Source organism: Aythya ferina (assembly GCF_964211825.1).
Source record: "Aythya ferina genome assembly, chromosome: 1".
NCBI lineage: Eukaryota > Metazoa > Chordata > Aves > Anseriformes > Anatidae > Aythya > Aythya ferina.
The window spans coordinates 11144183-11160440 of record NC_140296.1 but is presented as its reverse complement, the minus strand read 5'-3'; the positions used below and the strand labels follow the sequence as shown (position 1 = coordinate 11160440).

Sequence of the window (16258 nt, the reverse complement as noted above, 5' to 3'; positions counted from 1 at the left end):
GTTAGGTCAGAGGTTGGACTCGATGATCTTGAGGTCTCTTCCAACCTAGAAATTCTGTGATTCTGTGATTCTGTGAAGAGCAAGTTAATAGGGTTTTCTTGCCAGATCTGTGCATGACACAGTTCTTTCAAATAGGATGGGATGGAGAATCCTTAATCCCTCTGTGGTCTTTTACCTTCAGCCATGCCTCTTTTTTAAGCGCTACCTCTGTAGGAAAATATGTAGCAAATGGTGCCTTGTGGCAGCTACCTGGTAGCAGCAGGTAACTGTTGTGTTGTGCAAGTGAAATTTTATTATATTTTCGCCAGACAGGACTGAACTCCTTCTGCTCATGATCATTTCAAAATTGGAAGTGCAGAGAAGTTTGGTACGCTCTTAGCAAAATAAGTGGGATGATGTGTTGTACCACATCTGGAGCCAAAATAGTTGCTACTGCACTGCAGTATGAGCATTTACTAACCCGTGTCTCTGTTGTCACAAGTATATTTGCCATTGCAGATTTCCTCAAGTTGGATGTTCTCAATGGAGAACGTTAGCAATAACATAATTTGGCTGTGTTGCCTTCCATAATCAGATTTCTCAGAATTTCAGGTTGTCAGTGGCAATCAGCCCCCAGTGAAGATGCTCTGCAAATGGAAAGTTCAGCCCCAGAAATTATGAAGCCAATACACACTTTCTGGTTTACATCCCTACATGTTATATGAGGATTTCCTACCTGCTTGGGCCATTTGCTTATTACCGTAAATGTTATTTCCAGAATATTTAGTTATTGGAGGAGTTGCTCTAAAGCCAAACATGTTTTTGTTATGGCTTAAGTATTAAGAAGGGAGGTAAAAAACATATTATATGCTATTTTTGGTATTTTGGTGTTTACAGCAGTTTTCCCCACTCCCCTTTTTTCCAATTGCTTCCTTCTCCCGATCATACTGGAGTCTGTGCTCAGCTGGCCTTTGAAAGCTATTTTCTAACAGAGAAACAAAAACATTACATGCATTACATGACAAACTGGCATAGTGGGCCTTGGTTTCAAAGTTGTGTCTTGGCAGAACTAAATTCTCATTCAGCTAACTGTGCAACTAGTACGGTGGCATTTCTTACATTGAATGCAGTATAGGCCAAGATTTTTCAAGAGACAAGTCTGTAGATAGGTGATGGAAATGTTTGAGACTGCTGAGTGTCCAGTTGGTTTTGTGTCCTTTTTGAAGAACTTTATGTAATTTTATGTTATTAATAGTGATGTATTTTTTACCAGTATCTCCTGAGCACCATGCACCACCTCCTTCTACTGTTTTGCCTGAACTTTATTCTTTTGGCTTAAAAAAAAGCATAAAAGAGTAAAAATGTCTCTTTACAATTTCATATTTCTCATTTCTCTGTAATTTGCAGGCTGAGTTTACATACCATGTAAGTACAAGAAAACTTTAAATTAGAGCTATGCCAACTCATACAGAAATCAAAAATTAAAACCGAGTATCTCACATGAGCACGAAAAGGTACCGTGCTCAGAAATACATACATTAATCTACACAGTGCACACCACTCGTATCTGGAAAAATAGTGAATGACAGAACTTTTTTAAAAGCACGAGTCCCTAGGTTATGTGTTTGTCACAGTTTTATTTTTCATAAGGATGTTGAATCTGCAGCCAATATTGCTCTTCTTGTGTTTTAGGTGCTGTAGCAGTTCTGATCCCTCGCCTGGACCTGGTGATTTCTTTCGTTGGAGCAGTCAGCAGCAGCACTCTGGCACTGATTCTGCCCCCTCTGGTTGAAATCCTCACTTTCTACAAGGAAAACTTAAGTTTGTGGACGATATTCAAAGACCTTTTCATAGCTGTCATTGGAGTCGTTGGCTTTTTAACAGGGACGTATGTGACGGTTGAAGAAATCATTTACCCTGCATCCACGGCTCTAACTAACACAACTGAGAGCATCCCTGCTGATTTAAATGCTACAAACTTGGTGGTTGGCTAAAAGAAATTACCAGATGCCATGAACTATTTTGTTCCTTAACGAGAATCCAGGATGGATGGCAGACCTGCACATGGGTCAAATTCCAGTGGATTTTAAATGAATTCTTGAAAAAATGCATGCAGCCCTTTCTCACTCTGTTATTTGTTCATTCTCTCATTACTTCAGATCTGCTACCTGAATTAACCTCTTTGCTCTCAATCTTCTGTGCTCATCTAGTGAAAAACTGAATTGGTGTCAGGATTTAAAATACATAGAATGATACAGGAAGGTGAAGTGATCTTAGATTATTTGCAAAACAGAAGAAGGGTTTCCTAAGGAAGTTAAGTTGCTTTCCTCCTCAGAAAAGGTGTAAGTTAGTCCATCCATCAGATCTCTACACAAAACCTAGGCACTACTGTTTTCCCTCCAGCTCTGTTTTAAGGGCTTGTGTGGGAGTTCAGTGATGCACAGACCTTCTCTTGGCTGTCTCTAGTGGGTTGCACCCCAGTGAGCCAGAGACACTAGTTATAGAAATGAAGACCTGTGTTTTCTATTTCCATTCTGGGGACTGTGATGTTTGCCTTGGCAATACTTTTGGGTGATTACAGTTGTGTAGCTCTGGTCCCTGGGAGCTGGTTTGACTGGAATCACGGTGCATTGTGCAGAATGACACCCACTCTTCTTCAGTCTTTCCACTCCAAGGGGAGCTCTTCAAGCAACTGGAAGCACCAAGCCCTCCTAATACAGTTTGGTAGAGCAGACTGTGGTTGGTGGGTTACATGACAGTGAGCATAAAGGCACTTTTTCATGCTGACAGTCTGACTATTTAAGCTGAAAAATATACAAGACTGATAGAGGGACAAGGCTTAAAGACTAAATCCTTTATTAGAGCAAAAATGAGCCAGGTAGGAGTGCTTTTGACATCTTGCATGGTCTGTTACTATCTGTTTCTGTACCATAAGCTGCTCAGCATGGCCAGACCCTTGCTCCAGGGAAATGGCATCCATGGAGCTCTGCAGAGCCATGGGGGTAGGGCTATCCCAAGCAGCTTCAGGTTTCTTGATGGTAACTTTTTTTTTGAGAAAGAAAAGGACGAAAGACTACTTTCTAGAATGGAGCTTATGCCATGCTTTCACGCATATAAGCTGTGGGTTATCTGTGAAGGAACTTGTAATTCACAGCACTGTGAATTGCAGGGGGGCCCAGAGGGTGTCCGCTTTGAAGCCTATTTTCCCTAGAGTGCCCCACCTGCCTGCAGGCTATCTGAAGGTGTGGGTTGTCTCAGGACTTGCTTTCGACTACTGGTACTGTGTAGAGAAGTACAGCTTATATGAGATATAGGGCATACATGTGAAAATGATATTTTTTTAGCAAGTAATTATTTATCTCCTTTGGATTTTGAAGGAAATGTTACAAAATGTTGTTTATTAGAGCAATATTACTTTCTTCAATGAAGCAAAAAAACACTTAACACCACAAAAGATAAGCAGTTTATTTTTGTACATTTTGGTAGCTGCTGCCCTAACCCATTTTTACACTATTACTTTATCCTTAATTTCAACTGTACAAATGTATAAAATGGTATTTTTTCCTTTACATATTGCTATGTACATATTGCTAAGTCTGTAGACTAACTATATTTCTACTGGAGCATATAATAATTATTTTTGCATGCTTATGTTCTGCCTTAAATAGGATCTAACATGCCCTTTACTAATTTTTGCTTCTTTTGTCCATTTTGCAAGGAAAAAAAGAACATGTTGATAAGTTGGTAATTGGGTAGAAACAAGTTCTGTTCAGCAAGCCTGCGTGCTGAGTCCCCAGCCAGAGTCCTGATTTTCAGGGCTCATATTTGACTTTTTGGCTCACACTGCAAAGATGACTTTCACTCCAAATGCCAAAGCTATATTTTTGGTCTTGTTTCCTAAAAACACTCTATATTTTGTAAAATAATAGAACTCTGTTTATCATAGTCCTTTCTGTTATGAAGAAATTCCTTTTTCTAAGGAATATATTTAATTATAATGTTCCTCCAAGACATATGGTATGCCAAAACCTCTTTATTATATTCATACAAATGAAGATAAGAATATATATAGTGTTTTGGTTGCTTTCTGTATATTCCTCAGAAATTTACCCTTTGGCAATCTATCATTTTGCATTACAGTGCTAAAATAATATAGAGATAGATGTATCTGCATTTATATTTTCTCTTCAGAATATTTCTCCAGTCATCTGCAGTGTGGTGACTGCATATGAGCACTTTCATCTCCACTGAAGGCATTTCTGATAGGGATTTGTTACAGCATGCAGTTTGAACTGCGTGTCCTTGTTCAAGCAATAGTTCTGAGCAATGTTCTTATTTTAATTTTAGTGTGGACGAAGTTAAATACTTCACAGGCGCTTTGAAGGGCTGAGTCTCAGCCGGTTTAATGCTATGGTATTAACCTGTTGTATGAAAGTGCCACTGAGGAGCAAACACAGGTAATTATCGAAGAGGCAAAAGGTAACTTCAGCTTTTTGTCTTCAAGGCTTTTCAGTCTTTAAGCCGTTTTGAAACACATTGAAGATAAATGTTTCAGTCTGCTTGGTAATACACCTGCTGTGTACATAAACCATACACTACGCACTGATAGCGTTTCTGCGCAGCATATTTTACATGATACTAAATATTTCTACATGGAACATTTTTAGTGGGACCAATAGGATTTAAATTAAAGCTATTTTTTCCAATTTGCATCTGTCTACCCACATGTGTTTGGAAAATAAGGGATGGTCAAGTCCGTTCGTATCATCTGTTCTTCAGTGATTGTGTCCTAGTGAACACCTCTGAGAAAGTCTTTCTGCCTGGGTGCAGAAGTTGGCCAGCTCAGAGTTTGGTGGTAATTTTTGACAGGTGCAAGTGAATACTGACATGAAGATTTGCTGAGATGGGTCCCTATAGCACAGGTGAATGCAGCAGCTTTTTGAAATTCAGGCCACCTGTTTAGAAGCTTGATAGGTTTGAGGAATCTAATCTGAGCTGTCAAATTTAGGATAAGCTGGCCTGAATACAAAGCCTTACAGATCTTTCTACCATGTCTGACTATGGAACAGCCTGTCAAGGGGCAGATTTTCAGGCAGATGTATTGCCATTCATTGACTGACCAGGTATGAAGTAGTGTTTTTATGCAGTGGGTCACTGTTGCCATATCTAATGGTGTATCTTTTGCATCTTTAAAATGTTTATTAATATATTTTATACAATGTTGATTTTCTCCTACAATGTAGGATTTTCATTATTTTAACACTCATACAGGGCTTTGTGTGGCCTGCTCTTTCAAATGGAAAGAGTGAGGAATCAGAATATCTTGCTCTTGATGCAACTAAAATGTCGCTAATAGAACTAGAAAAGAACTACTATGTCTGAATAATAAGAGTGTTCCTGTGAAACATTGCCAAAGATTTAAAAGATGGGAAATCTGACAGAAACCTCTTCTGAATAATAAAGAGTGTTCATTCAGCTTTTAAAGTACTGTAATAAAGTTCGAGTTAAGATGCAAGGAGTGAAACTCCAGATTTAATGGGTATGGTTTACATTAATATATATTTAAGAAAGAAATGTACTTTAGCACAAGGTAAATTAAACTGAAGAATGTGATTGGCTTATGTTCTTGGCAAGGAACAGAAAGCTATTGTATTTATATACTGAACATGCACTTATATTTTACAGCATGATATTGTTAACCATTTTAATGTAATCATTAGCTGCACTATAAGTAACTGGATCATTTCTTGTCTGTAGCTGTTCATCTTCAAATAGCGGGCGAGGAAGAGGGTGGCTTCACCTAATGTTCTGTAACTTAAATCTTCTGTATCAATAAAGAAAACAATAATAATCCTCTGCTAACTTACTCTTTTCTGGGATATCGCCACATTACATCATTACAAGAAATAGCTGCCTTAATGCAGAATTTACCTTTGTTTTTATTTTGAAGTTATCCAAGGCAGGCAATTGACATGGGACTGTCAGGCATGCTCAAGAGGTGAAGGTTCATTGATAATAAATTGCACTTCAAAGTAATGTGGGTGCTCCTTAGAAATCCCACTTCTGCGCCAAGGTTGTTCACGAGACAACACTTAAAGTTAGGTTTCTGCGTCTGTTCAGAAGTGCTTTAGTAAATGAGATGATTTCTAACTAGAGAAAGGCAGCCAGGAGTTTCCACTGAAATTCCAGTTCATTTCTGAAAACTGCAAAGAAAAAGCTTTTTTTTAAAAAAAAAAAAAAAAAAGGCTGAACCCTTATCACAGTTGGGTATGTACTTGGCCTTAACTGCAGTATTAGCCTTGCTTAAGTATTGAGTTTTGGATAATTGGGTATAGAAGAAATCAATCTGAAAGTTTTGTACTTTCTAAATAAAACTGAAATTACTAGTTGGAAACAAAACCGAAGTATAAGCTTTCATGTGCTCTCCAATTGTCAGATTCAAATCTGGAGATCTGATTTTGCAAATATACTTACGTTCCCCATTATTATACAAGGCATTTCAAAGATGTGCTCAGTTAGGCATCCAGAGTCATTCAACCTATTAATGACTTGCCTGAATAAACACAATTTAGACAGAAACTGTGTACAAATGTCCCTGGGAGTCATCCACCAAAAATAAACAAATTGTTTTATGAGAAAGACATCTGGAATATTCTGAAGCTCCCTTCACACCAGCAGAGAGACTGGAAAGACGGATTTCAAACTCCCTGCAGTGAGGAAGAATTTGAATCCCTGTCTCCCTAAAGGATAAGCAAAAATTCTCTCCTGGGTCTAGCTGTTAGTGATGTGTATTTGTAGAAGTTGACTTTCAGCAACACTCCTACCTTTGAGAGTCCAGAACTTTTAGTTCAGAACTAGTCAGGACTTTAGCCTGAGTTTTCAGTTAAGTTTTATTAGCACTTACAATAATTATGTCTGTTTATTTCTTAAAAATATTGGCCCTAGATGACTAGTTATTGAAAACACAAAATTCCTTTATTCTCCTCTAAGATGTGGAGAACAAGTAATTCCAAAGAAATGCACTTTATAGCCATCAACTATTGGATGATTTTGGATTGTTTGGTATACCTCAGATACGTGAGACAAAACCATTGTTTCACAAGTGTAAAACATGAGGTGAATCCAAGAATGCAGATTTCCTTTTTCAAGAGTTATTTATTAAGATGAAAATCAATATATACTAACTTCACTATGTGGGAGGAAAATTAATTTCCAAGATATGAAAGTCCTCTGAGTTTATTTATTTATTTTTTGCATGTAACTGAAGCAAAATCGATGGACTTGATGCTCTTGAGGTCTCTTCCAACCTAGACAATTCTGTGAAAATCCAAAAGGAATAAAATCATTTAATAATTTTCCTCTCTCTCCAGTTTGAAGCCCTAATCTTGCAATGAGCTTGATGCATAGAGACAAAGTAGTGAAAAATTGTTGAACAGGACTTAAGAAGTATCAATACAAATATTCAAACATAGGATCTTTTGCCCACACATGGCATGGCCCATTTTTTCCAGGACAGATGCCAATAGTGAATCTCCTCTAATGTTCACACAGGGGTAGTGCCATGGTACTGCACACATACCTGTTCTTGCACTCAGCAAGGAGAGCAAGCACAATCTTTAACTCCTGGTTTGATTAATCTGTTTATGAGGGCATGAATTCAAATTACTGAAGCCAATTAACTCCTTTCTGCTCTGTTATAGCACATGCACACAGAAACAAAGTGTCATTTTGGGAACACCCCTATATGTATTTGCCTTTTTTAATGCTTGATGCACAGATGTTTAGGGAAAATTGAGTGTTCTGCATCCTAGCAGCTTTCCAAAATGGTATTGCAAGCACCTCAAAGTTCAAGTAAAACATATTTTAAAAGTATCTTTTCCACTGAATGTTGGCATAAAAACACATTGGAATGTTCAGAGTTTAGTGATCCTTTTACCACTTTCATATCTAATACATTTGCTTTGCAGAACAGAACTGTTTGTTTTTGTTGTTGTTTCTTCCAATTGCCAGACCTGAGAAATCAGAGTCTTGGGAAGCCAAGGGCAGTTCTCTGCTTTTCAAACTTCATCATGGTTAATAAACTTGTTGCAAGGATTCGGTAGTCTCTTAGCATTGTTTGTGCTACACCATCTTCTTCAAAGCCCATGACACTATTGCTGTTAATGAGTTCATGTTGATGCAATTTAATGGAGTGACTCTCTTGGTTCATGAGGGAAAGGATCAGCCCATTCCCATAACTGGGCAGGCTCTGGAGGATGTCAGCCTGGCTTCAGCAGACTTATTGTCACTGAAGTGATTAAATATGATGCAGCTGTATGTAGGGAATAAGTCTGCCAAGGAAGAGCTTGACCTCCTTCATCTCATCAGTCTTACAAACCACACTTGAAAGGGTACCCGGTATGTGGCTTTTCCTGTGTATGCATTAGGTTTTACAACACAGGCACTACTTTACTTTCATCTCTATAACTTCTATCAGACTTCTCAAAATATGGTTATATTTTAAAATATATATTATAAAATATGGATATATATGGATAGTTGGATCAGATTCAGGTACTTGCTTTTCTCTCTCACTTTACAGCTCTTTGCTATCCCAAGCTTCTATCAGAGCAGGTGGTGCATAAGCTATCACTGCAGGGTTATTGCATAAGAGCGCTTGCACTCCTGAGTCCCATGAGTCCACAGATACTTTTGTGATTTCCCATCACAGTGCTTCAACTGTCAATTAGCTATCCCTTATTTCACTAATTTTTAGCTTGAATTCTCTGCTTTTCAAAGTTCCTTATTTCTATTGTTATTGCTGAACTCCTGTTGGCTCGCATGAAAGGTTAAGCCAACATGGGTTCACTAGGGGAAAGTCCTGTTTAAATAACTTAATTTGCTTTTATGACAAGGCCACTCACCTAGTTGACCAAGGAAGCCAGTTGATGTAATCTTTTTGGATTTCAGCAAAGCTTTTAATACTGTTTCTCAAAGTATCCTTCCGGACAAAACATCCAACATACTGCTAGACAATTGCAAAGTATGATGGGTGAACAACCGGCTAATGGGTCAGGCTGAAAGGGCTATGGTAAATGGGGTGACATCAAGCTGTCAGCCCATCACTGGTACAGCTCCTCAGGGGTCCATTTTAGGTCCAGCTCTCTTAAATGTTTTCATAAATGACTTGGATGCAGGACTCAAAGGTTTACAAAGTAAGTTTGCAGACAATGCTAAACTAGGAGGAGCTGTTGACTCTGCCAAGGGTAGAGAGGCCTTGCAAAGCCATCTTGACAAATTAGAAAGATGGCAAAATCACCAATATCGTGAAGCTGAACAAGAGCAACTGCCAGATTATGCACCTGGCATTGGGCAACGCTGTTTGTATGTACAGATAGGGGCACAAGAGGTTGGAGAACAGACCCACAGAAAGGGATCTGGAGGTTCTGGACAATGGCAAGTTGAAAATGAGTCAACGTTTTGCCCCGGCAGCCAGGAGGACCAACTGTATTCTGGGGTGCATCAAGCACGGTGTTGCCATCTGGTCAAGGGAAGGAACTGTCCTGCTCTGCTCTGCACTGCTGCAACCTCACCTCAAGCGCTCTGCACAGTTTTGGATGCAACAATGTAAGAAAGACATAAAACTACTAAAGAGTGTCCAAAGAAGGGCTATGAAAATGGTGAAGAGTCTGGAGGGGAAGGTGTATGAGGAGCGGCTGAGGTCCCTTGGTTTGTTCAGCCCAGAGCAGAGCAGGCTGAGGGGAGGCCTCATGGCGGCCTGCAGCTCCCTCACGAGGGGAGCGGAGGGGCAGGCGCTGAGCTCTGCTCTCTGGGGACAGCGACAGGACCCAAGGGAACGGCATGGAGCTGGGACAGGGCAGGGTCAGGCTGGGGGTTAGGGACAGGTTCTGTACCCAGAGGGTGGTCGGGCACTGGGACAGGCTCCCCAGGGCAGTGGTCACAGCACCAAGCCTGCTGGAGTTCAAGAAGTGGACAACGCTCTCAGACATAGGGTCTGATTTTTGGGTGGTGCTGTGTGGAGACAGGAGTTGACTTGATGATCCTTGTGGTTCTCTTCCAACTCAGGATATTCTCTGGTTCTAAGAGTTTAATTTATATATGTTTATATATATATATATATATAAAAATATATGTATATAAATCTTTCATATGTATTTACTAAATTTCTACATTTTCTTCCTGTCAAAGCAATTTTCTTGCAAGTCACTGCTATGTCTGCATCCAGTGCTATTTCCTGGTTTAAAATGCAAGGCTTGCTCTGTCCCTGGCTCTCAATTTTAAACTGTCATGCTGCTTGTCATCCTGCTGTGTGCTGTTATTTATGCTCTGCTTTGTTCATTCAAAACACCGATATATCATAAGTCCATATCTGAATTAAATGTCTTGCAGAATCTCAAATTTCTGTATATTTTGTTGAACTCAGTTAGTGCAGCTGATTTTAGAAGATGAGAATCAGAGGAAGTTTGGCAGTGATGCTAATAAAAGAACGTGCTCACATTTGGTGGAGCTATCTAAGAAACAGGGTATGTTCAATTGTTGTTGTGGTCCTGAACCACACTTACCCTTTCAGTTACAGTGGTGCCAAAGATTACACTAGCAATGGTGTTGCAAAAATCATGAGAAGAGCATCTCATTGGTCAGTGCTCACAGTCTCGGGCATTAATGGCTGAGGTCCCCAGGCATTCCCCAATATTTGTCTCCTTTCATTTACTCCATCTTCAGGATTTTCCCCACTTTCAGGATCATATCTCCTGCCTGGGTCTTCACCTTCTTCTGTAATCTTATCTGTTATCAAGATTTACATCCAGCCAACTTGCAGCAATCATGTTGCAGGCTTCTGCTTCAGAGCTCAGAAGCTCAGTTTTGCATATCCCTCCCCCCCCCCCCCCCCCCCCCCCAACACACATAGATACATGCCTAATTATCACAGAATCACAGAATTTTCTAGGTTGGAAGAGACCTCAAGATCATCGAGTCCAACCTCTGACCTAACGCTAACAGTCCCCACTAAACCATATCCCTAAGCTCTACATCTAAACGTCTTTTGAAGACTTCCAGGGATGGTGACTCCACCACTTCCCTGGGCAGCCTGCTCCAATGCCTAACAACCCTTTTGATAAAGAAGTTCTTCCTAACATCCAACCTAAAACTCCCCTGGCTCAACTTAAGCCCATTCCCCCTCGTCCTGTCACCAGGCACGTGGGAGAATAGACCAACCCCCACCTCGCTACAGGCTCCTTTAAGGTATCTGTAAAGAGCGATAAGGTCGCCCCTGAGCCTCCTCTTCTCCAGGCTGAACAAGCCCAGCTCCCTCAGCCGCTCCTCGTAGGACTTCCTAATTATCTTCTCCCTGTATTCACAACTAAGCTACTAAATGTCCTACCAAGTCCTAAAGTGTTGCACAAGGCACTGGACAGGAAAGATAACATCCTGGCATGCCCTGAAATAGCCTGAACTGAGCCACTAATAGAAAGTTTGGCTTGGACAGCCTGGAGCTCTTCACCATTCTTTTGATGCAGTTAAAATGCATGGTGACAGTGCATAAAGACTGTACATTGCAAGACCTGATTTGCTGCTGAGAATACCCTATAGCAATAAGGAGGTGCCCCAGCTCTTCCCTAAAGTGTTTACAAGCTGTTTTTGGACTCCCTGTCTTTCCCACCTTTTTTTTTTTTTTTTTTTTTTTTTTTTTTTCAGTCTCAGAATACACAGTTTTGCTGCTGCAAACTCATTTTCCCATTTTGAATCTTGCTTCATCCACAGAAATCTGCATTGAGCAGTTAAACTCTTGTTCTTCCTGTGATTTCCTTCCCTATCTATTCAGCACACATCTTATGTTTTCATCGGTTTTAGCCAGTTTGGCTGATTATCTTTTCTCTTTATAAATGTATTTCTGCCATGTTACATTTTATTTATGTAACATGCCTTGCCTTGGACTATCGCATGCAATGCCAGATGATATCTACAGCCTCTATGCTTTTGTCCTATAAATGTTGGCATTTGCTTGTTTTGGAAGAAATATTATAGTTAGTAAGAAGCTTGTCAAACATTTTATTAGAGTCCTGGACCTTTACATTGGAGATGTTTTATGCATAATATGGAACCGTTTTCCATTGTTAAATTGTAAGTGCTACATTTCTTAATTAAAATACAGCTGGGTGACCTTTCTCAGTGTCCTGAATTATAATGCTCATCATTTCTTTGTACAGAACAGAGGTATGACTTTTGGAACTGCTGGAGACAGCCATGTTGTCCAACTCAATAAGAAATAAACCCTCACAGACATTGCAATGCCAGCAAAAGTTGTTGATATTTGTACCTCTTCTAAAGTCTTGACTATTCTCGTCTATAAACAGCTTTAGTTCCCTGTGAATTATCTTGAAATCTCTGTAAAATGAATGTCCAGGATGCTGTTATTGCAGGATTCAGATTTGTACTTGCTTCAGTGAGGGTTTGGCTTACTGTGGCAGTTAAATAGTTAAGAACAACCAATATCTTTCCCCTTCCTTCCCTTCTTTGCTGCTGAAGGAAGACAAGAATAATAATACAATATGTTCCTTTCAGAAGATCAGGGGTAAAGGGCAATTACCTAGAACTGTCTGAAGCAGAGTCTCTTTTTTTTGCAAAGTCTCAAGTCAGGCACCCAAGCAAGATGCTCAAGTCCTCTAGTTACTTTTGAAAATTTTTGTCTCATACTGACACAGTTTTAGTTTGGAAGGGATAGTCCAGCACATAATTATGGCAGATGTTCAGTGCTCTACATACACAGATGCAGATATGTGTGGCTCACTTCAGGCAATCTTTGCCGTAAACTGCAGGTATTTATTTGCTTTTCCTTTCCTTACACAACAAAATTTCCCAGTAAAAGTTAACATGAGCAGTTAACTGGGCTTGCTGTCTACTTAACTCAAGAATAATCAGTGCTCTCTTCAGCCATATGAAGAGCTCTGGCTTAATTAGAAGAGCTCCTCACAGACGATGACGTAGGCAAAGCAGAGACGCTTAATGCCTTCTTTGCCTCTGTCTTCAATGCCGATGATGGGCTTCGGGACCCAGGGTGCCCTGAGCTGGAGGACCGGGACGGTGGGGATGACAAACTCCCAACTGACCCTGAACGTGTGCGGGATTTGCTACTCCACCTGGATCCCTACAAGTCCATGGGTCCGGATGGGATTCATCCCCGGGTGCTGAAAGAGCTAGCGGATGTCATCGCGGAACCTCTATCAATTATTTTTCAACGATCCTGGGAATTTGGAGAGGTCCCGGTAGACTGGAAGCTGGCAAATGTTGTGCCAATTTTCAAGAAGGGTCAGAAAGAAGACCCTAGCAATTACAGGCCTGTCAGTCTCACGTCAGTGCCTGGTAAAATCATGGAGAAGTTGGTTCTCGGACTTATTGAGGCGCACCTGGGGGACAAAGCAGTCATTGGTCCCAGCCAGCATGGGTTTGTGAAGGGTAGGTCCTGCCTAACTAACCTGATTTCCTTTTATGATAAGATCACCCGTATGGTGGACCAAGGGAAAGCAGCTGATGTGATTTTTTTGGACTTCAGCAAGGCTTTTGACACGGTTTCCCATAGGATCCTACTGGACAAAATGTCCACCATACAGCTAAATAAAAACATCATACGATGGGTGAGCAATTGGCTAACGGGCAGGGCCCAAAGGGTTATGGTAAATGGAGCTGCGTCAGGCTGGCGGGCGGTCACCAGTGGGATCCCTCAAGGCTCCATTTTAGGGCCGGTACTTTTCAATATTTTTATAAACGATCTGGATGTAGGAATAGAGGGTATTTTGAGCAAGTTTGCTGATGACACCAAACTTGGAGGAGTTGTGGACTCAAATGAGGGCGTAAAGGCCTTGCAGAGGGATCTGGACAGGTTGGAGAGCTGGGCAATCACCAACCGCATGAAGTTCAATAAGAGCAAGTGCCGGGTCCTGCACCTGGGACGGGGAAACCCTGGCTGCATGTACAGACTGGGCGATGAGACGCTGGAGAGCAGCCTAGAAGAGAGGGATCTGGGGGTCGTGGTAGACAGCAAGTTGAATATGAGCCAGCAGTGTGCCCTGGCAGCCAGGAGGGCCAATCGTGTCCTGGGGTGCATCAAACACGGCATCGCTAGTAGGTCAAGGGAGGTGATTGTCCCGCTCTACTCTGCGCTGGTGCGGCCTCACCTCGAGTACTGTGTGCAGTTCTGGGCACCACAGTATAAAAAGGACATGAAACTGTTGGAAAGTGTCCAGAGGAGGGCTACGAAGATGGTGAAAGGCCTGGAGGGGAAGACGTACGAGGAACGGCTGAGGTCACTGGGCCTGTTCAGCCTGGAGAAGAGGAGGCTGAGGGGAGACCTCATCACAGTCTACAACTTCCTCGTCAGGGGTTGTCAAGAGGCAGGAGACCTTTTCTCCATTAACACTAGTGACAGGACCCACGGGAACGGGGTTAAGCTGAGGCAGGGGAAATTTAGGCTGGACGTCAGGAGGGGGTTCTTCACAGAGAGGGTGGTTGCACACTGGAACAGGCTCCCCAGGGAAGTGGTCACTGCACCGAGCCTGTCTGAATTTAAGAAGAGATTGGACTGTGAACTTAGGCACATGGTCTGAACTTTTGGGTAGACCTGTGCGGTGTCAAGAGTTGGACTTGATGATCCTTAAGGGTCCCTTCCAACTCAGGATATTCTATGATTCTATGAATTATAGATTTTGAAATGTGTAGAACTTCAACATGTGCTGCAAAAATAGTGCACTACAACACCATGGGCTCTAAGCACAGCCCTCAGCATATATGGGCCAAATACCTGCAGAGCTTAGCCTGTCCCTTTCTCTTTTTCTCTGTACAACATACATGGCAGACGCAAATACATGCATTAGGAAACAAAACTTCCAGCTAGATCATCCTGAGGAACCATCACCTTATGTTTCCATGTGTCAAACATTCCCTTCTGCTGGCTTGATTAGTCTTCATAATCCCAGCCAGGACTCAGAACTTTTCACCTCGTTTTATTGCAATGAACAGAGGTAATGCAAGAAGGGCACTGTATCTTTCTAACTTACAGGTACTTGGGTAAGTAGGTGCTTTGTTTAGAACAGTTGCACTTTAAAACATTTTAAATCAAGAAAGCTCTCCTGTAGCATATTGCAGGACACTCCACACCATGAAGTATTGGTCAAATGCTGGAAGAATGAAAAATCTAGTCTATGTATCATTTCTTGGCTATGTGGGCTTTATGTTCTGCGAAGACATGGAGAGAAGACTCTGGAATTGAAAGGTAATATCTGAAGGGTAGAAAAGTGTAACAGTCACAAGCAGTTAGTTATATTGTTCATTATCCATTACTGCCAAAGAACAAATTACAAATTTTGCTTTTTTCTCTTTTCTATTTTTCTTTCTCCTTTCTCATAAATATGTATGGCCTCCTAAGCTATTAATTTTGAGCAAAGTAAATTTATTACCTATGGGTGAGTTAAACTTTCTTTTATTTTGCAATTATCTATGAGTAATAGCTGTTTAGATGCATTCACTGGGTTCTCAAATACTGTCTTTCCATGTGGCTATTCCTGGCCTTGTTTGGCAAAAAGTATACACCTTTGTGGTTTATTCAACTGTTTAGGATACGGCTGCTTCAGAACTGTAGTATTTTCAGCATAATCTCTACATAGGATATTACAAAATCCTTAGCAGAAAGGTGGCTCCATGATGCATTGATGGCTTTCTTTGCCTTATGTTCCTGGCAAGAAGTAGTTCCTGTGTGAAAAAAAAAAAAAATGGTGTAAATATAGGAGAAATAAATTACAGAGGAAGAAATGGGGTACCCAAGAAGCAGTTTCTGGGCCTGGATTGTGCAAGCAAAAATTAGGTGCAGACACAGGTGTCTGATAATGTCATTAGTATGCTGCCCTCCACCTGTGCTATGTGCTCTGCAGAGGTTTTGTGTTCTATTTTCTCCACCTAGGTAGGATTTCTTCTTGTTTCAGATCCAATGCAAAGCCTGCACATTAAATTAAATCTTATTTTTAGGGCTTAATTCTTAGCAAGATCACAGGTTATTTGGGGACACTGCATTGTGTTTTGGCAATGCCTCACCTTTCTTTACCTCACCACAGAGAGATCTTTTCTGTTTAGTGTGGTCATTTTTCTGGACTCTGCTGTCACCTTGGAGACATTTGAAGGCTTTTGTGGAGCTTTTTCCTGCCCCAGCTGAAGAAAGTATTGGGCATAAGTTTATGAACCTACGCAATCCCATGTCTTCAACATGATCTATTAATCTCTGCTCCTGAGA

At 41.0% G+C, this 16258-nt stretch overlaps 1 protein-coding gene across 5 annotated transcripts in view; it reads left to right on the top strand.

Moving 5' to 3' along the window:
* SLC36A4 (solute carrier family 36 member 4) overlaps positions 1-5830 on the top strand; it is an 82763-nt gene extending 76933 nt beyond the window's left edge. For all 5 annotated transcript variants that reach the window (XM_084507247.1, XM_084507244.1, XM_084507246.1 and 2 more), the window contains one exon: positions 1672-5830. In XM_084507247.1, coding sequence (XP_084363373.1) covers positions 1672-1973 — 302 coding nt within the window. In that variant the 3' untranslated portion in view covers positions 1974-5830. The remainder of the gene's footprint in view (positions 1-1671) is intronic.
* The last annotated feature ends 10428 nt before the right edge of the window (positions 5831-16258 follow it).